This window comes from Nematostella vectensis, chromosome 6 (assembly GCF_932526225.1).
Source record: "Nematostella vectensis chromosome 6, jaNemVect1.1, whole genome shotgun sequence".
Classification (NCBI taxonomy): domain Eukaryota; kingdom Metazoa; phylum Cnidaria; class Anthozoa; order Actiniaria; family Edwardsiidae; genus Nematostella; species Nematostella vectensis.
The window spans coordinates 4,736,419-4,758,180 of NC_064039.1; the positions used below are offsets into that span (position 1 = coordinate 4,736,419).

General features: G+C 40.5%; 2 protein-coding genes across 2 annotated transcripts in view; one reads left to right on the forward strand and one right to left on the reverse strand.

The window, feature by feature from the left end:
• Positions 1 to 175: 175 nt before the first annotated feature.
• LOC5521379 lies at positions 176 to 7,150 on the reverse strand. Its single transcript, XM_001641242.3, has 5 exons — positions 7,001 to 7,150; positions 6,756 to 6,831; positions 4,974 to 5,032; positions 4,195 to 4,475; positions 176 to 2,914 (listed from the first exon to the last, which is right to left on the reverse strand). The coding sequence occupies exons 1-5, from the start codon at positions 7,033 to 7,035 to the stop codon at positions 411 to 413; spliced, it is 2,955 nt and encodes a 984-aa protein (XP_001641292.2). The 5' UTR covers positions 7,036 to 7,150; the 3' UTR covers positions 176 to 410.
• Positions 7,151 to 7,452: 302 nt separating this feature from the next.
• The window catches only part of LOC5521364 (huntingtin), a 54,195-nt gene continuing 39,885 nt past the window's right edge, over positions 7,453 to 21,762 (forward strand). The window contains exons 1-24 of the mRNA XM_048728541.1: positions 7,453 to 7,670; positions 8,036 to 8,119; positions 8,568 to 8,688; positions 8,980 to 9,039; positions 9,339 to 9,418; positions 10,450 to 10,516; positions 10,588 to 10,659; positions 10,903 to 11,044; positions 12,002 to 12,201; positions 12,822 to 12,990; positions 13,266 to 13,522; positions 14,325 to 14,992; positions 15,143 to 15,192; positions 15,264 to 15,358; positions 15,467 to 15,568; positions 16,171 to 16,269; positions 16,842 to 16,942; positions 17,079 to 17,155; positions 17,232 to 17,371; positions 17,658 to 17,915; positions 18,301 to 18,470; positions 19,175 to 19,235; positions 19,319 to 19,660; positions 21,204 to 21,311. Coding sequence (XP_048584498.1) covers positions 7,573 to 7,670; positions 8,036 to 8,119; positions 8,568 to 8,688; positions 8,980 to 9,039; positions 9,339 to 9,418; positions 10,450 to 10,516; positions 10,588 to 10,659; positions 10,903 to 11,044; positions 12,002 to 12,201; positions 12,822 to 12,990; positions 13,266 to 13,522; positions 14,325 to 14,992; positions 15,143 to 15,192; positions 15,264 to 15,358; positions 15,467 to 15,568; positions 16,171 to 16,269; positions 16,842 to 16,942; positions 17,079 to 17,155; positions 17,232 to 17,371; positions 17,658 to 17,915; positions 18,301 to 18,470; positions 19,175 to 19,235; positions 19,319 to 19,660; positions 21,204 to 21,311 — 3,621 coding nt within the window. The 5' untranslated portion in view covers positions 7,453 to 7,572. The remainder of the gene's footprint in view (positions 7,671 to 8,035; positions 8,120 to 8,567; positions 8,689 to 8,979; positions 9,040 to 9,338; positions 9,419 to 10,449; positions 10,517 to 10,587; positions 10,660 to 10,902; positions 11,045 to 12,001; positions 12,202 to 12,821; positions 12,991 to 13,265; positions 13,523 to 14,324; positions 14,993 to 15,142; positions 15,193 to 15,263; positions 15,359 to 15,466; positions 15,569 to 16,170; positions 16,270 to 16,841; positions 16,943 to 17,078; positions 17,156 to 17,231; positions 17,372 to 17,657; positions 17,916 to 18,300; positions 18,471 to 19,174; positions 19,236 to 19,318; positions 19,661 to 21,203; positions 21,312 to 21,762) is intronic.

Sequence of the window (21,762 nt, forward strand, 5' to 3'; positions counted from 1 at the left end):
AACTGTTATTCAATTATGCTAGATAAAGAATGACCTTGTATCAAACCATTTATAAAAGTGTTATAGAAATATAAAGTATTAGAAAAAAATGTTCTGGAAAAGCATTACAAATATTCCTTGCGTACAAAAATAATCTACAATGTCTTTTTAAGTTTGTATACTTCCCCAAATAACTTGGGTTGGAGCCCAATTATGAAAAAGAAAAATATATAAATGATAGAACGTGAATTGGCTTATGAGTCGATTGTTCAAATAATAGAAAACTTTATAAAATCGCGATTGATAATATCACATTGACACTCGGTTTGGCTACCGTAAAATTCGTCAGGTTGTTTTCAAAAGGAGACTCAGAGATGTGGTGTGTGTGTGAGACCTAATGCGGGTATGCAATCTAGGCTCTACTATAACCCCTACTCCCATGGCTTGTCCTGGGCGTCATGCAAGTTCAGTATAGTAGTGATAGGCATAAGTTCTCCTCTCTCGTCTTTGTACTTCTCTTCAAACTGCCTTATGTCGCTACCACATTCATACTTGAAGATGTCGACGATCTTGTTCCACCGGGAGATCTTACTGCGTTGTCCTGCACGTTGCGATGTAGACCATTGGCAGACTGGAGGCATATCCCCCATTCCATTCTCCCACAGGTAAATCACATCGAGCGCTGACACCTTTTTGGGTAAGATGAATTCTGTGGGTTTGTTCGGGGACCTCGCCTCACCCTCGGGGAGCTCTGCCGACTCGGTAATCTGATGCGCGTTCAGTTCTTTGTTCGTGACTGTTCCGTTGTACGTTAGGGGTTTGTAATACGATATTGGCTCATTTTCCAAGTCGTACTTGGCCAGTATCGCCGAAATGGGGAGAAGCTCCCCTTTGAGATTCGAGAACCGACTCTCGAACACCTCCCAACTGCTGTCACAGTCTTTCCTGAAGATGTCGACTACTTTCTTCCATCGAAACAGTTTCGTCTCGTGTCCGACGCGGTGGATTTTCGGCCACTTACAGATGGGCGGGAATGCCTCGCACCCTTCCTCCCACAAGCGCACCACATCTTTTGCACTAACCTTCCTCGGTAGCTGATAAACCTCGGACTCTGATGATCCACCATTAGTAGAAAGCAAGCCGCTGCCGTTAAGAGGTGGTCCGGCCGTGGCGGTGTCCCGCGCGTCGTACATGGCGACGATGGTGGTGATGGGGTACAGTTCTCCTCTTTCGTCGGAGAATAGCCTTTCGAAGACGTGCATACTTCCTTTGCAGTGATACTTGAAGATGTCGTAGACTTTGGCCCATCTTGAGAACTTGCTGCGTTGACCGGCTTTCTGGGCTGGACTCCACTGGGAGAGCGGTGGCATTCCCTGGAAGCCCTCCTCCCACATTCGGATTACGTCTTTGGCGGTTACTTTACGTGGAAGAATGTATCGTCCATCCTTGTTTGGGACGATACAGGGCTCGTGGATGTCCTCGTTGTTGTTGCTTGAAGAACGTCGACCAAGAGAGTCTGGAGAATCGAATGCGCTCTCATTGGCTGTAAGGGCAAACACATCATCATTCCCTCTTAGATGCGGTATCTCGATCTTGACCTCCAAAGGCTCAATTGTGTTGCGTTCTCTCATGATAACTGTCTCACCCTCTACCTCGTGACAAGTCGAGCTAATTGAGTCGCTCTCACATACACTTGGGTGTCTTCTTGGTTCCGGTTTATCGAAGATCGGTCCATGCACTGCGTACTCGGCGTCATACTTAGCAATAATCGCAGAAATCGCTAGCAATCCTTTTTCGTTTGAATACCTGCCATCGAACAAGTCCCAGCGCCTCTTGCAATCTGTGTTGAAAATATCGACAATCTTCTTCCAGCGAAAGAGCTTTGTTTCTTGTCCGATCTTTTGTGCTCTTGACCAGCTCCCCACAGGTGGAAATTGTTCGCAGCCGTGGTCCCATAGATGGACAATATCCCTGGGGGTGACCTTCCTTGGAAGAGCATACCGTACTTCGCCGGTGTCTGTCTTTTCTTTTTGGGTCTCGCTGACCTCATGTTCCTCTGACAATTCACTATCTACATCAGAATGAAGTCTCCCCCGGCTTCCCCTCTCTTCATCCTCACTCTTCCGTCGAACAGGACTTGATGTACCGTTCTCGTTGCCCCCGTGGGAGCTGCTGGTGTTCAGGAACGCTGGAGTGTGCTTTGTCTCGTAGAGCGATAAAATGGTTGTAACTGGTAGTAATTCTCCCTTAGGATCCGAGAAATTCTGTGCGAACGCGTCCAAGTCTCCCTCGTAATCGTTCTTAAATATATCAACCAACTTCTTCCACCTAGATATTTTACTCTGTTGCTTGAGTTTCTGTGTCGGCGTCCAGTCTTTAAGAGGCGGGAACTCCTCGCAACCATGCTCCCACAGGCTGAGCACCTCTTTGGCTGACACTCGTCGAGGCAGCTCATACGATGCTTTGCCAATCGACTTTGAATTCAGCGGTGAAGTGTTTAGTGGTTGTGCCATTTGAGTGACGGTTGCCGAGGTAACGTAGCTAGGTATTGATGATGTGGCTATGACTTTGTGATCAGTGGTCTGTGGCTCAGGAGTGCGAACCAGTTCTTCCCTGGTTGACTGGATGGCACTTTGTGCATGGATGTGCTGAAGCAAAGGGGCGCCACTAGACAAAAGGTGGTTTTGTGCCTCAACAAGATCTGTTAACTTTTTATATGACTCCTCAAGCGCACGGTTGCGGTTCTGCAGGTTTCTCACTTCCTTTTCAAGTTCTTCAAGCTTTTTCTGGAACTCGAAGGGGACCTGTGTCAGTTGGGTGGGGCAGGGAGATGGCTGCCTCCTGTTCTTGTTTGGGATGAGACCTAGAGCAACTTGCTGAGTCAAGTTTAGTTCCTCGTCACTCATGTCATCATCATCATCATCATCATCATCATCTAAAATGATAACCATGCATAAAAGCACAGTAAGTACAAATCTATAATAATCTAGGTCACTCCGATCTACTCTTAAAAAAACCTCAAAATACAAATGATCCAAGGAAAGGGTTTACAACCAGTGCAATAGCATGCGACTATGCAATAAGCCCACATGTAATCATGAGAAAAAACAACTGAAGAGCCTCACTGCATAACTTCAGACTCAGACGCAGTAGCAGTGGCTTATACATGCAGCGAGGAGGGGGAGTAGCCTGAGGGGAAAGTAGCTTGTGTAGCTGGCGGCTTTGTTGAGTTTTGGAGCAGTTTTTTTATTCACAAAAACGTGATTTGTTTTGGCAGCTTTTTGTATGGCTGTGCCAGAGAGCTGGGCGAAGTGTAAAGTGCCCTCTTTGTTTTTCCTGCCCACCCTGACCTTTATCCAGGCGCCCCGCACACTTGCCCCAGCTCTCCCGCACGGTCATACAAAAAACCAGCAAAACAAACTTGGAATTATGATCTGCCAGTTACAGTATGCAGGCTAGGGGGAGAGATTATTTTCTTGAATCACATTTCTAAACCAGCTCAATCTACAGCAAATGCTACAGAAATGTATTACTAGGTGCTTTCATTATCCTTAGAAAATGTTAATAATAATATACTAATGCTATTATGTCATAATAATATTATTATACACTAAAAAAGGATTGAGGGGAAGAGGGGGGACTCACTGTAAAATTAGGGTTTGGTGATTGTCCTGTCTTTTAGGGTGTAAATTCTACCTACTTCTATCCCTTTGAGGGTATGGCTGCTGTATCTTAGGGGGTCCCATAATAAGTCAACTAAACTAAAGTTGATGGAATGCATTCAGATTTATTATCAGTAACAAACAGCAATGTTTGGCTTTGACCATGCAAAATGTGCTATCTCTTATGGTAAGAGTTACAAGCCATCAAACAAAAACACATTGCATTCCTTAAGGGAAGGGGCTTTTGCTGGGAGGGGGTTTGACCTAACGGCATAGGGGTGAATTTTTGGTTTGTTACAAAACCAGTTTCTGGCTCTCATCGTTAACTGTAATATTTGCTCGAATAAGTTCAGTGTTAAATTCTGTACGCATTTGGCACATAACACTTTCCCTGGGCACCTTAAGAGGGGGTTTCCCCCCCTAAGCCCTCTCCCTAGATCCCAACTGTAGGGTTAAAATTGATTTTGCTAACAACCAGCCCCTATCTATTTTTATGAGTACACCCTTACCCCCCCCCCCCCCCCCCCTGTCAGGAGGAGGGTTTGCCACAAACCTTGGGGGCTATGTCGGTCTTGTCTGTCATGGTTTGACGCTCTTATCGTATCTTGGGGGTACATAGGGGAGTGGTCAATGACACTGCTGTGGAGGGGTGTATCATTCAGGGTAGTATGGACTGACCCTCCGCCAAGGGAGAATGGTCCCCCGTGGTGAAGATCAGGGAAAATTGTCACACTATCAGTGTCAATGCCCTCTCCCCTGATATATTCCTCAGACTCCTGAACACTAGAAGGCTTCAGCAATTTCCTACTGGTATCACACTTGATGTCAAGTTTTCTGCAGAAGAAGTTTGATTAATTCAGACAGTTGATTGTGACAGCATTTGTGGAGGGAAAACTTTTAGACGCACAAAGATCATTTTTTGTTATATGTGTCCAGAGGACATATGGTTAAAAGTGCCATTGCCATTTGCTGTTTTAAATTGCTTTTACTTTTACTTTTCTGGTACAGTTATTATTTTTACAACTTCTTAGGGTTGAATTTGTTGCAGTATCAGTGAATAGCAACAGAAAAAAAGAAAGGCATTTTATGCAAGCTCAATTGTTTCAGTTTGGATTATTCATTAAATCAGCCTTTCATATTAACTTAAGATAATCAATGTAAATTAAAAATATATGTGTTTCATTTTACAAATGGGATCATCTGTTGCACTCCTCGACCTTTTGCAAACATGGCTAAAAATATCAAACACAACCTTACACAATAATGTTGTGGCTATGATGTCTCAAAAAAATATCGTCAATCAATCAATTAATTGGAATTAAATTGGTATACCTTTTATAGCCATGTTCAGGTAAAACAACCTCGTAGCCATGGTCATCACTATCTTCATTCTGAAAATAGAAGGAATGCAAATCAAACAATGTGTTACCAATACCCCGAGGCATTCTGCTACTATAAATGATAATAATAACGGTAGCGCAGACATTTACTTTATCAACTAAGATAGAATTTGCAGAAGATCCCACGAATTTCACAACATCAATCATCTGGTAAAACCAAACTGTTACGTTAGAGAATGTTTTATGCGTTTGAATTGTCCTTGTCAACAATTGGCCATTGTTGGTCATTTCTAAAATCTCAACATCAATTATCTCGTAAAAATCAAACTGTTACATTAGAGAATGTTTTGTGCTTTTGAATTGTCCTTACCAACAATTGGCCATTGTTGGTCATTTCTAATGAGCGTAAGACTAATTCAAAATTTAGTATAAAAAGTTAAAACTGACCACTCAGAGTTATCTGTCATAGAGCACAACAATTTTAAAATATGCATATTGCAACTTCCTGACTTTGATGACAAATTTAACTTTTCTTAAGTACCTCAGGGCTCTACTTTCAATTTATCTATCTGCGATGATTTCAGTTTCACAAGTACCATATTAAAAATAAACATTAGAATTGATGGTACGGTAAACTCTAAATGTTCTTTACAATCTATTTGAATATGAAACCTGTTGAAAATCTAAAATGGTTGGTAACATGATCGTAGATTGACTCGAATTCTCTAGGCATTCGATACGCGTATTTCAATTCCTTTCCCCGTGAATAAAACTTGCATGTTGCAAGGCTAATAAGCGTCGGCAATCGCCGTACTTCAAGCTGTTTTTGCATTTCCAATTTCTTTCTATAAGCGAATACAAAAGGCGACACGGAAAGCGGGTAACAACAATAAGAACTTCCCTGCTCATTTGCAACACAATCCTCCTGGATTTACGGTTTTCTATTCTTTTATTTTTCTTTGGTTTGTTTTTAACTTGCTTTGCATAAACTCAAGTCGCTTCTGCATAAATCACCCAAAAAAACTTTATGTAATGGAATGAAGCTTCTGATATGATTAATGCATTTATGAAAGAGAAATTCGAAAAGCCCGTATCAGTTACATTTTGCTGGATGTTTCATTAAACTGCATCGATTTCTCTTGCCCTTGACTTACGTCCCATAAAAACAAAGCTTGTCGTTAATAAAAGTGCATTAAACAATATTTTTCACTTAAGTTTTGTGAATAACGCGTTTTGAAGTATAAAATAATTCGGTAGCTGGCGTTCGCTATGTCTCGATGATAAACATAAACAAATCCCGCTTCGATCAGCGCATACTGAATGTTATGCAAAATCTACTGAAAAGTAAATAAAAGCAAAAATACTCATGCAAACTTCACTATCGGTATGATTGGAGCACAAATCTACATCATTCATCTACAAACATATGTAAACGAACAAGCACAGAACTAATATATCGGGATTGTTATAAGTTTGTCAAAAGTAAGAATTGTTACAATATTTGAGGTTGCTAAATTTTGCAACGAAAGAGCTGGTGTAAAACGGAATGCAAAAGCTTTCAGCTCGGAAATTGCACATAAAAAAAGCTTAAAGTACCGTTGATCGGGATCGCAAATTATTTTCTCAGTGTTCTGCCTATACATGTGCACTTTTGCCTTCTTTGCTCTCATGCCCGATCGGTGATGGCCGCGACAAACCGTAACAGACAACATCGAACATGTAGCGTGAATTCCCTCGCATAACAACGGATAGACGGAAATATTTTGAACCTCACCATCGCAGACTCCTCTGTTGTTGCATTTTCTGATATCTTGGATATAATTGAATGAAGTTTCTCTCTGTTCTTGCATCTGTGTAGGAAACAGATTGTTGGGAGGAATCGAAAAGTTAGGACGAGGTTAACATAGTCGTGCAGCCTCGAAGTAACAAGTCACATGGCGTAAATAAAATGTTCAGCTCCTGAATAATCGGAATCCGGACATTTACAAATATTAAAATCTGGGAAAGAACAATTCTTACCCTGTTCGTAAAACATCCTGTATTGGTTCTTCCATCCCTTATTTTTCTAAAACGAAAAGTAGAAACGGGCTTCCAGAATGGAAGGGAAAATCGAAAGAAAGAGAGCTTTGTATGGTTGCACCCAGACCGTGAGCGCACGTGTAAGCCTGGGGAAAGCACGCGAGCGAGGCTACCGGAAATGCCAAAGTAGGCCGAGACCAATGGAATGATTTGTTCATTCTATTCTCAAGTTTAAATTTTCCTCTTTATCCAGATCTTAACCTCAGTTATAATCTACGCCAATGCTGATAAAATATTAAAACTGTGCTTTTGCTATTATTTTGAAAAGAAGATCATGATCATTTACCACTTTAAAACACAGCAGCATAGCATTATGTTCATACAGAAAAGCAAGATACAAGTAAAAATTTTGATAAACAATCAAAATAAATGGAAGTCTTGCGGTGAGTTGGGGCTAGTTGCTTTAAAACATGAAATCGAGGCTGTGATACAAGATGGCGGAAGAAAAACCATTTGAAACCCATTGAGCGAGTTGCCGCCGAAATCTCTCACCTAGTCCAAGCCCCGCAAACATGTCCTTAGCGGTGGCGGACAAGCTGTTAAAGAACTTCGAGGCTCTTAAGAATTTTCGTGAAGGGATCCCCGTCACGGACACGAACCCCTTGGCCAAGTAAGTGAACGGGCCCCATTGTACAACAAGGGGAAACAGTCTTACAAGTGCATGTCAACTTGAATTCAAATCGGTAGTTTTCTAAGTTGTTTAGTTTGTTTATCTTAGACACGGCATGTGGGAGGGGATACTTTATTGTTGTCGTGGAAGTCATAATTTTTTTGTTGGAAATTCATAGCAGGGCTATTTGCTATATTCTATATCTCTTAAGGGTTGCATGCTTGGAATTTCGCATGTCATAGTTTGCTTCTTTTTTTTGAAAAATATACCCTTTTCTCTTTTCACTTCTCATTTCACATTTCATCTTTTTTTTTTTTCAATTTAATCAATATCAAATCCATTTCTTGCTTGCATTCATTTACTAGGAAAAAAGAAGGGCTTTTACCAATCAAAGACCGGATATCACACATCAACTCCATCCCAGAACTACTATGTTCCACCTCAATCAAGTAAGGATAATTAATAATTACAGAAGGATGGTGGTATACATTCCCTTGTGACAGTCTGGCCAGCACTAGCTCAAAAAACTGATTAACTATTTAAGAACCAGCTTATATAATCATTCCAGTCAAGAATTTAAGCTAGTTGCAACAATAAACATCAATTGCTCTGCTGATAAAGGGATTTTTTTTTACATTTTTGCAATTATACCCCTTAGTTTTGTTGTGATTTGAAATGCTTCTTGGTTTGAAATTGTTAAAACCAGTTTGAAAAAAATTCAAACCATGCCACATTTGTTGTGGTTTGAAATGCTTCTTGGTTTGAATTTTTTTCAAACTGGTTTTAACAATTTCAAACCAAGAAGCATTTCAAACCACAACAGTTTTAAATACTAAGTGCATAAATGTAAAGATTTCTCTTGATTATCCAACCCTAAATAAATATTGTACTTTCTAGAGGTCTTCAGGAGTTTCCCAAGCTGCTTGCTATTGGCATTGATACTCTTCTTGGCAGCTGTGATGAGGATGAGTCTGATGTTAGGCTGGTTGCCGGGGAGGCTCTGAACAAGCTTATTAAGGTAAGTCTCATTGTTTTATCTGAAGGATTTGTTTTTTACAATGCAATGTGCACTACCATGATCAGCTTAAAAGTTTTGTGAAGTAAACCAATGAGAATGCTAGAAATATACCTTCAGATTACCGTTATCTTTGTTAGCCAACTAGCATGGTGAAGAGAAGCTTCAGTTGCAGTAAAAAATATGACGAAAATCTCCTAATTCTAAAGTGAATGTCAACTTTCATAAAATCTTTCTCGGTGTCCATAGTGCATTACATAATTTTTTGTATAAAGTCTTTTTTTTGTATTTTAGGGTCTTCTGGACTCAAATGTTGGGCGTTTATTAGTTGAGCTCTACAAAGAGATAAAAAAGGTTTGTATGACATGCTTGGATGTTTTGTTTTATGCTTAAAAAGTAAGGCAAGTACAGTCTTTGTGTCAGGGGGCCAAGGTATATCTCATTGGTGAAGGCTTATTAACTCTTAAAAAAAAATTTCAGGTTTTGTTTTGTTCTGTTTTTAGATGTGTAAAAATCTTGACTTCTAGATGTATAAGAGATCTTGATCTTGGCACCCTATATACCTGACCCCTCATTAAAAAAAATAATTTATGTTGTATGTTAAACAGCCTTTGATTTTTTGCTTTGAAATGATATTGATTTACGTTTTTCAGAATGGGTCAGCTAGAAGCTTAAGAGCTGCTATTCAAAGATTTGGAGAGATATGTCACCTGATAAGACCTCAAAAATGCAGGTATATGCTAACTCCCTCTTATGATAAGAATAAAATCAGGTCACATCACACATTCACCTCTTTTACATTAACCTCAAATATATATTCCAAGCAATGTAATAGGAAATGACTCGCCGTGGTCAAAATCTCATTTTTTTACCAATTTGTAAGCAAAAGCTTAGATCCTGTCCCCATGTATCCGTTTTAGTTTGAAAACGGAATCAGGTATAGTCCACACGGAAACACAAAAAACGATGACCGAAAATGGAACGATTTGAAAACGATCTCCAGAGTGGAACAATTTGAAAACAATATCCTTTCGGTGCCCTGGGGACGTACAAAAAACGGAACCTTTCGAAAACGATGGCGTGATAACTCAGGACCAGTCCACTTGGCGCGCGAGTACGCATGCGCTGTAGAGCTTGTTGTCGTTTTCGTATCGTTTCTGCATTTTCGTGAGGATAGGTTGTATCAAAATGAAAATGCTTCGCTTTGATGCAGATCTTTTTGAAAACGGAACAAAAAGGTTGCGTTTTCAAACGAAAACCGATATGTGGGATATGTCTTAAAACTCAGAAGCATTTCTCACCAAACAAGACACAAAATACTGAAACTAAAAATAAAAACAAGCAAACACAGATTAAGTCATGAAAAGATACCTTTATTGTGCTCTTTTAGGTCCTATTTAAAAGCCATCAATCACAATTATTAATGCTATATATCTCCATGCTAAGCAAGTTGCCCTTCCTATGCCTGCATTGCATCTTGAGAAAAAAATATTGACAGACAAACGGACAAACTCCTCCCCCATTTTCATAACAGTTATTTTGCCCCAAAGCAAAACATTTCCAGGTCCAAGAAAACCAAGTATTGAGCCTGAACACAATTCTTGAATTCTTAGAAGGCAAAAATGATCACATTGGAGAGTATTGAGGTCATTCACTAAAAAAATATCATTTCTCAGTTGGTGAAGGCAGAATAAGAAATTATCACATTAAATCAAATTCAGCAAGAAAACATATAACCATATATATTTTTTTCTTTTCTTTTAGACCATTTGCTGCCAATCTTTTGCCTTGTTTGGCCAGGATTTGCATGCGTACTGAGGAGGCGATACAAGTAAGCACTGATTATCACAAACTATTGCCTTGTCCTGTTGTCTTAGACATTCATGTCTGGGTCCTTTTCAGGAAACCCTTGCTGTAGCAGTCCAGAAGATATTCCCAGTTCTGGGAAGTTTTACAAGTGACAATGAAGTCAAGGTGTGTTGTATGCACTACCACTGTTGCAGATATATATTTTTGGGTCACATTACATCACCTTTATCACTGTTTCATTATACCTGTCATAGTCTGTTGTTACACAACACTATGTTATCCTAATCACTGTCATGTTATATCAAGTCTGTCACACAACACAATGTTATCTAATCACTGTCATGTTATACCAAATCTGTCACGCAACACAGCCCTTGTTTGAGTCATTGATGAATACCACTTTTGCAGCAACTGATGAAAGCCTTCCTCCCTAACTTGAGGGCCGATCAAGCCATGACACGACGTACAGCTGGAACCTCTCTGGCAATTATTTGCCATCACTCACGCAAGCCAAGCATGTTTCATGAGTGGCTACTTAACATCCTGTTAGGTAATACATTTTATTAAAAGATAATAAAGATCATATGTTGGTTATGAATCATAGGGGGATCATTCTGTAGTAAGTTGAGTGTTTGTTCTTTTGTATTACAGTTAATTAATTAAATTTAGATTATTATAGGCGACTAGCATAGAATATAGCCTGGTCTAGTCAATTGTTAAAAATTGATACGGATTTGACAATCAACAAATCCATACAAATCGATGATAGCTGATTGATTTTTATCATTGAATTTAAAAAAACGTTAAAAATCAACTGCACTTTAAAAAAAGTTAAGGGTTTTTATTGATTGATAAAGTATTGATCTATTTTTATCGATTTATTATGATTTTTAACGCAACAAAAACCAAGCTGTTTTAACCCTGACACAAGTAATTAGCTAATAACATGTCAGATATTATTGTATAACAAGTGAATGCTTACTTGTAGCCTGCTTACAGGCGGTACTCGGTGTTATTTTTGCGGAAAACCCTCTCCGTTCGGTGATCTGGCGCCATCTTGTATTTTAAGCCACGTGGTTCCTGGGGGCAAGCGCAAAAACAGACGCAGGGTTTTCCGTAAAAAGAACACAGTGTACTGCCTGCAAGCAGGCTAGCTTACTTGGAAAGATAATGAGCCATAACAACCAAGACCCACATGTTTTTGCCTGAATATCACATGTTTACCTTTAAATCCAAACATTTGGAGACATTTAATAATCAGACAACACATCTACAACAGCAGTTTCCTATTGTATTTTCGTAATCATATTTGCTTTACAACAGTTTGCCTTTTTGGCCCTTATCTTTAGATAAAAACGTTTTCTTTAAAATTCGATACAATCCAAAAAAATGGGTATTATCGATTTCAACACTCTTATTTTCCCTAACAATTTTAACAATTTCACAGATCAATCAATAAAAATCTGTGATTTTTATCAGGCCTTAAAAACCTTTTCACTGTTTTCAGGTATGGTGCTGCCTTTTCAGGAGGTGAAGCCTGCCCCTGTGTATCTTGGGGTCCTAAACTGTCTTCGACAAATCATCCCTAACTTGGATGACACGTCGTCACATGAAGAAATCATGCGTGGAAGCTTTGGGGTGCACATGGCTCCCCGAGGGAGTCGCTTATCCGAGGCTCAGGGAATCAACATCAAACAGTTACTTCAGGTGTGTGCCATATGATGTGTCATTATTTAGGCTTCTTGACTTTCTGGGAGGCTGAGAAGCAAAAGTAGAAAAAGTAGGAAAATGCTGTGATATTCAGTTTGAGAGTAAGAGGCAAAGAAAAAGAAGGATTGCATGCTGTTATAATTTTTTTTTTCACTTCCTTTTATCTTCTGCTCTTCTTCCTGAAGCTGAAAAGTGTTTTTGAAAGCATCAAGTTTCTGGTGCTGCTGTGTGTGGCACTGGTGGTTAGGATGTATCCAAAATAGAATAACTACACTGCCCTTTCTTTGGGCTGAACACATACTGTATAGGGGCTGGTGGCTCTAAGATAATGACCAGATAGTGAATAGTTGTGCCTCCAGTTTTGTTAATTGGGACCTTAAGCACACAAAAACATAAAATGCTGTGGACTTTAAATTTGCGTGTATGACATTCTAACTGCATTCTCAATGACATGAAAAGGGTTGAGCCGCTTACTTGAAAGCATAGTTTGAACTTCAAGATTGTCATGTTGACAGTAAGGTATTGTATTGTGCCCCCAGTATTTCATTGCCTGTTACAGCCCTATATTTACCCTTTATTTTAATAAGAAGCCAGCCCAAATCTCCTTTTCTTTGCAGATGTATGAAGTCCTTATGCACTGTACTAAGCACTCTAATCATAATGTGGTCAATGCATCCTTGGAAACCCTACAGCAGCTACTGAGAACTCCACCTGCCCCTCTCCTGGAGGTGCTTCTTTCCAGTGATGGGATAGTGCCTACCATTAAACCAGACACATTGCCTGAAGGTGATATTTCATCATGCCAAATTTCAGTGGCATATAATCTGAATTATTAATGAACTCCATCAAATTACATTGTGTCAAGGATACCACTTTTCATACCTTTTTACTACATGAGATGCTACTGCGCAATCTAATGCAGCCATACTTTGTTTTTAACCAGGTTACTAGAAATATTACAACAACACTGAATATTACACAAATTTTGTGCTTCTCTGAATTGTTTATATTCAGACAGTATGAATTATCTACAAACATGAACTATTTTGTTTTTATTAAAGTTGATATGGATATTTCTGATGACAAAGAAAACAAGGAGGAAACAGCCTCGATTGCCACAACAGAGACGAGTGACACAGGACTTGGCAGTGAGGTCCGCAGTGACTTTGGTTCCACTGCTGACTTGCTTGCTTCTCAATCAACTGAGGGGCTGATATCAGTTGACAGGGAGGGACTCGTCACACCCCAGGATAGTGATGAACAGTTGGCGCAGCAAATTCAGCATCTTGGTACATCTGATAAGGACACACAGAATCAGGTTGGTTCCTTTATGATCCATTCTGAGTTAGTAGAGATATATACAGATGCACAAAAGAGATATTTTCTTTTATAATGAGCATGGCGGCTGGCTGCCGGAAATAGGCGTCTATTTTCTGGTCTTTGCTTTTTGTCCGTATTCCCTTCTCATATTTTTAGTATGCAGGCTTTTTTCCCCAAAAACTCCCAAAATCCACAAAGCCAGCAAAATCTAGCAGATTTAAAGAAATTATTTTGAACCCTGATAAGGGAATGGGAAGCCTGCCACTCTACCTAAGTAAAGACAAAGAATGACCTTGGATTGCCCTGACAAGCAAATAATTGCTGACAACAACTTTTTATTATTATAAATATTATTATTTTTACTTTGATTAAAAGTGACATATTTTTTAATCTATGATACCGAAGTGGCATGGCGAACGGCCTTGGAGAAGTCTTTTAAATCATGAATGGTGTATATTGTGAAAGATAAAAGGCTACAATATTTGGCAAGTTAAATATCCTGTGTACTAATGCCATAGCGAGAGAAAATAGCTAAATATTCCTGTAAGCATGCTTGAAAATGAATGTTAAATAAGTTTTATGTAACTTGATATGAGTCATATATTGCAGTGCAAGGTATGTGTTTTATAAAGGGTTTTGGTGTAGATTGAATGCTATTTCAAGTTTGAATTTGTTTTTGTACCTAGAATAAATGTTCTACCCTTAGAACATCTGACCCAACTCAAAATTCCTCGTTGATATTCATTTTGTAAAAATCAAGTCAGATTATCTTGATTGAACTTTGCCTTGTCATGTTACAGACTGATGAAGAAGAGCAAGGGGAGGAGGCAGACACCATTGGTGACCTCTCTACCCCTCCCCCTAGCAGTCCAAGGGAGCGGTCCGTTTCTGATCCAGGGTACTTTGGCGAGGGTGAAGACAATGTCGATGAACAAGGTGTGGCTATATCTCAAACAGACACCAACCAGGATGACACAGAGATCCCGGATGAGCTACCAAGGAAGGAAACCGATCGCCTTAGTGCTGACCTAGGGGAACTAGGGCAAGACCTAGAGCCAATCAGGACAGAGTCAGTATCAACACAGGAGGTCCGTATACTTGTGGAGAGTAGCTTTGAGATTGAGGCGGTCGCTTGTGAGGGTGTGCCACTAGTTCACTGTGTACGCCTGATGTGTTCATTCCTGCTGACTGGTCGTCCTGGTGAGGTTCTACCTGACTCTAATGTGCGGGTTAGCGTCAAGTCCCTTGCATTGGCTTGTATAGCACAGGCAATCAGGCTCTACCCAGAATCCTTCTTAGGCTATGTGGTGCCTTCATGTGACAGCAGTGATGGGGTTAATGTCCCAGACAACAGGACCCAACTTGTGCGTGACATTTTACAGTTCAATGCACACCCTGACCCACAGCTACGGGGTGCACTTGCGTCGGTCATTGGGCTCGTTATCTCTGCAGGAATGAAGAAAGGAAGGTAATTACAGCATCCACCTCATTGTGATCTGAACTGAAATAATGTGGTGAAATTGGCTGTTAGAATTAAAACAGCAAAACACTTCAATCTTACCCAGTTGTTTAAGAAAAAAAATATTATTCTCATTTTGAATCGTTTTTAATCCAACAGACTTGACTTTGAGGAATGGAGCAATCGTTCTTGTGAAGAGTTCAACACCCGTAAGTTACGTCTTGCTTGCTTCTTAAAACTGATCTCTATTATGTGCTCCCTGACATATATCTGCTCACAGCGGTGCTCTCCTTGCCAAGTCTCTTGTCAGTGCTGGGCTGTATTCTTCAGGATGACTCCCCTGTTGCTATAAGACAGGCGTGTGCTGCAGTCAAGGTAACACAAATGACAAAAATTTTACTTGTGGATATTATCTAAAAGAATGCATGCATATGCTTGTTTCCATTTTTTTTTATATCTTGTAATACTGTTTTTTTTTTCTAGGTCTGTTTTAACCTTCTGTGCTCCAGTCCCCACTGTAGCCACGCCTTGGATCTGGTGCACACTCTTGGCAAGCTCAAGAACAATTCCTACTGGCTTGTTAAGGTCTGTGTTTAGTGAGAGTTTGCCATGAATCATTTTAAAGGACGTGTTTTTTTTTAATCTGTAAGATCTGGGACATAGGTATAATCATGGAGTGTCATATCTTGGGTTTGTTTTTTGTTAATAAAGATATTTGGTGTACTCGGATTATAGAAGCCTAATGTCCTAAACATGTCTCCCTAAGAGCTGAAAAAAGTGGAGTTATGGCATTATAGCGCACATACACGCCATGGCCAATACAAAGTTTAAGAAATCTGGTCATTTAAAATGCCAGATTCACTGTTTTGATTGTAACATACTTTATAACTAGGAAGACTCAATCGTGTTCTAATATGTACTGAAGTGCTTTTTTGCTACGTTGGTTCCCTACCACAAAGGGACGTTGATTCTAATAAGATGGCGCTTTTCTTGTGCTTTTTTGTCCAACTTCACAAAACTGTCCGCGTGTATTGCACGCATTTGGCCCAAGTAAAAACATACAGAAAAGTATAACACCCCACCTCTCCCCCTTGCCACCTAACTGAGAGTGGCGAGTCATACTGATAAGAGTATGTTTTGACGTGTTGCGTGACATATACACAGCTTCTAATCCAGCCCTCTTACAGGTTGAGCTCCTAGAGCTTATTGCAGAAGTTGACTTTCGCCTGATCGCCTTCCTAGAGACATCGAGTTCTGGTCCAGACAAGAACCATGTTGAACTAAATGTAAGTGGTTTGTTGTATTGACTTTGAGTTCTGCTCCATATAAGAGCTACGTTGTGCTAAATTTAAGTTAGTTCTGCTATTAATGAGATATTGTTAGTAATGCTAGGCATGTTTGATTTGATGGATATATTGGTGTTCCTGGGTGGACCCGAGAGTAATGCTGACCTCTTTAATTGACTACTGAGATTATGACGAATCAATTCCGCTCCCTGCAGCCCACAGTTTATGTTTAGTCAATATCATGACTGCCAATCGGTGTCAATTTAATATGGGACTTGCGCTAAGAGATCACTTGACTGTTTGGGCGGCAAACTTGCACGCTCTCCTGCTTTAAGCGGCAAAATAACAACAAAACGCAACTTATACAGCACTTACGAAAAAAGCCAGAGTTCTTTTTTTTCAGAAAGGGCTTAGTTTCATTTAAATATTTTATTTTTTCATTGTTCTCTAGTGTGACGGGCGCAGTCATGTCTGATTTTCTATTTTGATTGTTTTTTTTTCAATTTGCCACCCAGAAAGGTCACGTGATCTCCCAATGCAAGTCCCCTATTGTTCTTATGTTGCCTCCACAGCCAATCTGCATTCAGGACTGGCTGCTTTCAGAGGTGGTCTTTGTGTTGCTAGGAGATGCAGATGGGCGTGTTCGTCATGCAGCGGCTGATTGCTGTGTCTGGTGTGTTCTCATTGGTTAATTAATGAAGCGGGACATTAAGAATTGTATGCCCATAACACGTTTATTTTTTTTTTATTATTGCTTCATTTGTTGGAGAATTTGAAATTGATTATTGATCTATTTTCATCTACCCTAGCCTGGTTCCTCGTCTCCTGTTCTGTACTGGAGACAAACGTCAAAATGCAGTTGTGCAGAGTGCCGAGTATACAGTCCGTGAGTAAATGATTTGAATGCCTCTTCTCTTGTATGAATAATTGAATAACAGCCTCCATTTCTTTTCATTGTTTAGATTCCTTGTCTGGCAACACATATGGGAACCCTGTGTTGAGTGGTCCACCTCGTTCAAAGCCTAGCCTGGAACCGAGTGTGTCTCGTTTGGTCTCCTTAGCCACTGAGACGCTCGGTCACTCCACGTCCAAGTACTTAACGGTACGACGTCATTAGTGAAGACAACAACAAGACATTAATGAGACTGACGTTTGGTGCCCAAATACGACTTTTTAATAATAAATACATGTTATACATAGATTCAAACAAGGAAAATTAGGTATATGAGCCCTCATTTCTATGAAGCGTACATATATCAGAAATGACAGAGAGCACTGACAGTGCAGCTATGTTTATTTTGCAATGGTTATCGCCACTATCATTCTTACTAATGTTCTGTCATAATCCAACGGTCACGTGAACTCGCCAGCTTTCCACCCTTCACCAGGTTGGCTGCATCCACCTTCTCTACACTCTGTCCCAGTCCTACCCAGTCTCAACACTCCCTGGGGCCTGGGGCTGTAGCGTGGGTCAGCACTGTCATAGCCCAGTCTCCCCGTACTTCACCAGCTCTGGTTCGCCCCCAAGGCCTGGTAGCCCTAGTATGACGTGTACTGGAGGAGGAGGTCCGCTCTCATTGGCTGTAGCATGTGTGACGTCATCATGGCTTGGATACGATCTGAATGCCCACCAAAATCTTCTGCTGGTACGTTAACATTTATTTTGGAGAGAGTGACTCAACTGTTTTTGGAGAAGGTGTGTGGTTGGTTTTCTGTTTATAAAAGAAACTGAAGGGAATCTGAAGGGTATTCATGATCTAGATTCTGTGAGTGATGCGAAAGATGGTCAACTACCGGACACAGTGTGTTGTAGTTGCAATACAAGAAGATACACCTTCTAGCGGTATTGTGTCGAAAAATGCATGAGCTAGCAGGACATTTATAATATAACACAAATATCATTGGTTCTACCACGTTCTAGATGTATGGAGAAAGGGGATATATATTCCTTCCTAACGCCTAACTTCTGTCTCCTTGGGATGGGAGTATCTTTCTATCGCTCTACTCATGTCTCATACCTTGTGTCCGTAGCTTTCTGGGCAGCTGCTATTTGGCATTGGTTGTTCAGGGGTGCAAGCCAGTCTCAAGCTCCATGCAGGTCTCCCTCAAGAGGAGTCTAGCCCTGCCATGGAGTCATGGAACCCGTTTGCTGATCTAACACTTGCCCCTGTGGCGGAGAAACTCGTCAATCACCTTGTCAAGTATGTCCCAGCCCTCCCCTACGCCTCCTCCTCACTGCCCCTTATTATATTCGCTAGCATACCTTTCTCTAGAGTGTCAACAGTGTTTTTTGACCACACTTTAATCCTTGTTGATGTAATCAACGTGATGTGTTCCCTTATAAAGCAGTGATCGTTCACTTAAAAAGCAGTGATCGTTTTACATCATTTTTTTCGTCATTCTGTCGCAAATGAATCATGGATCTGTCGAGGGGCTTTTGTCCTTCTGTTGCACACGGCTCGTTGTTCTGTCATAATGTGGTCGTCATTCTGTCGCACACGGCTCGTGGATCTGTCATAATTTGGTCGTCATTCTGTCGCACATGGCTCGTGGTTCTGTCATAATGTGGTTATCATTCTGTCGCACATGGCTCGTGGGTCTGTCGTAATGTAGTCGTCATTTTGACGCATATGACTTGTGGATCTGTCGTAATGTAGTCGTCATTCTGTCGCATATGGCTTGTGGATCTGTCGTAATGTGGTCGTCATTCTGTCGCACATGGCTCGTGGGTCTGTCGTAATGTAGTCGTCATTCTGTCGCATATGGCTTGTGGATCTGTCGTAATGTGGTCGTCATTCTGTCGCACATGGCTCGTGGATCTGTCGTAATGTAGTCATTCTGTCACATATGGCTCGTGGTTCTGTCGCGTCGATTAGTTGATCTACTGTTTTCTGTCTTTTCACAGGATATTAAATATATATGCTCACGTGATTGATGGTAATGTGCCAGGTGCACATTCCTTCAAGGTAAAGCCTATCTTCCTTTTCTCTTTATCTGAATTTATATGATCGCAGAAGCAGCTTCTTAATCGCATTCGTTTCTGTCCTAGCTGAGCTTCCCGGGACAAAACAAAGACAAAGACAAACCATCTAGCCAAAGCCCTGTTCCTGGCGTTGCCACTCCACACTCCTCCCCCGCTGGGGTTGTGACATCACCCTCCGTAACTGCCGTTCCCAAGCGGCTGCTAAAATCAAAGCGTGCAATGTCAGAAGCCGACCTCGCCAATACGCCCGAAAAATCACCAAGCAAAACAAGCGCATCGCCAGCCCCTGACACTGAACAAACACCTCCCCATCCCCCTCCCCCTAAGAGCAATATCGGCACGTTTCACCAGTCTTCACACTACATGAAGCTGTATGACGTCATTCGAGGGACGCACCACAATTACCAGGTATGTACACCCTACCCTCCACACCCCTCCCCTCGTGAATAGTGACCTTACGATCCTTTGTCCGACTTATGTGATATCAGTGAAAGTTTATCTTGTTCAATACTATTACTACATATAACAGTCTGTTTGAAAATAATCAAAAAGCCCAATCTGTCGTGATCTCGTACCAGAACAATGAATACGGCGGTTTGTTATGGTCTTAGCATACATAACGTGGAAGGTTGATGCTTTTCTCATCGTACCCAGTGTCTTCGAATGAGCATCATTAGCCGCTTGTTTTCTTCCCCCGAACTCCATTCACTTCGGCACAGCGCGATTTTCTGCTGATGCTGTCTTATCCTTTTTGCTTTTTAGGTCACCCCTTTGTCTTATCCTTTTTGCCTTTTTAGGTCACCCTTTCGTCTTATCCTTTTTGTCTTTTTAGGTCACCCTTATGTCTTATCCTTTTTGTCTTTTTAGGTCACCCTTATGTCTTATCCTTTTTGTCTTTTTAGGTCACCCTTTTGCCTTATCCTTTTTGTCTTTTTAGGTCACCCTTATGTCTTATCCTTTTTCTCTTTTTAGGTCACCCTTATGTCTTATCCTTTTTGTCTTTTTAGGTCACCCTTATGTCTTATCCTTTTTCTCTTTTTAGGTCACCCTTATGTCTTATCCATTTTGTCTTTTAGGTCACCCTTTATGTCTTATCCTTTTTGTCTTTTTAGGTCACCCTTATGTCTTATCCTTTTTGTCTTTTTAGGTCACCCTTATGTCTTATCCTTTTTGTCTTTTTAGGTCACTCTTATGTCTTATCCTTTTTCTCTTTTTAGGTCACCCTTATGTCTTATCCTTTTTGTCTTTTTAGGTCACCCTTATGTCTTATCCTTTTTGTCTTTTTAGGTCACCCTTATGTCTTATCCTTTTTGTCTTTTTAGGTCACCCTTATGTCTTATCTTTTTTCTCTTTTTAGGTCACCCTTATGTCTTATCCTTTTTCTCTTTTTAGGTCACCCTTATGTCTTATCCTTTTTGTCTTTTTAGGTCACCCTTTTGCCTTATCCTTTTTGTCTTTTTAGGTCACCCTTATGTCTTATCCTTTTTTTTCTTTTTAGGTCACCCTTATGTCTTATCCTTTTTGTCTTTTTAGGTCACCCTTATGTCTTATCCTTTTTCTCTTTTTAGGTCACCCTTATGTCTTATCCATTTTGTCTTTTAGGTCACCCTTATGTCTTATCCTTTTTGTCTTTTTAGGTCACCCTTATGTCTTATCCTTTTTCTCTTTTTAGGTCACCCTTATGTCTTATCATTTTTGTCTTTTTAGGTCACTCTTATGTCTTATCCTTTTTGTCTTTTTAGGTCACCCTTATGTCTTATCCTTTTTCTCTTTTTAGGTCACCCTTATGTCTTATCCTTTTTGTCTTTTTAGGTCACCCTTATGTCTTATCCTTTTTCTCTTTTTAGGTCACCCTTATGTTTTATCCATTTTGTCTTTTAGGTCACCCTTATGTCTTATCCTTTTTGTCTTTTAAGGTCACCCTTATGTCTTATCCTTTTTCTCTTTTTAGGTCACCCTTATGTCAACTCCACATGACAAGTTTGTCAACTTTTTGCGTGCTACACTTGAGGTCCTGTCCAAATTCTTGGAAGTGACAGCATTCTCGGACATCGGAAAGGTGCGTTCAGTAATGTTCAGTAATGTCCCGGGGGGATACCGGGGGGGGGGTTTGATATCCAGTACAAAAAATCAGTAAAAAAATTTGAAGAGTCACTTTGTTTGAAGAAAATAAATGCCCGAGGGACGGGAGGTTCTGAAACGGGAGATTTTGAAATGCTGGGTCCGCCCCTGTGTCCTCAATGAAATTTTTCTATTTTTCTATCGGTTAACGGACACTCTCGTAGACAGGTCTACCAACGACCGACTTTTGAAATACCCGTTGTGACTCTCCCTTACAACGTTGTGTCCTCAATGATATTTTTCTATCGGTTAACGGACACTCTCGTAGACAGGTCTACCAACGACCGACTTTTGAAATACCCGTTTTGACTCTCCCTTACAACGCTGTGTCCTCAATGATATTTTTCTATCGGTTAACGGACACTCTCGTAGACAGGTCTACCAACGAC

Bases quoted from the DNA above. Each gene is read 5' to 3' on its own strand.
- LOC5521379 (XM_001641242.3), bottom strand. From the start codon at position 7,035: ATGGAAGAACCAATACAGGATGTTTTACGAACAGG. The intron at 6,832-7,000 runs GTAAGAATTGTT...TTTCCTACACAG, and splicing joins CAGGATGTTTTACGAACAGG to ATGCAAGAACAGAGAGAAAC. The intron at 2,915-4,194 runs GTTTGTGGCAAA...TTATCATTTTAG, and splicing joins AGACCGACATAGCCCCCAAG to ATGATGATGATGATGATGAT.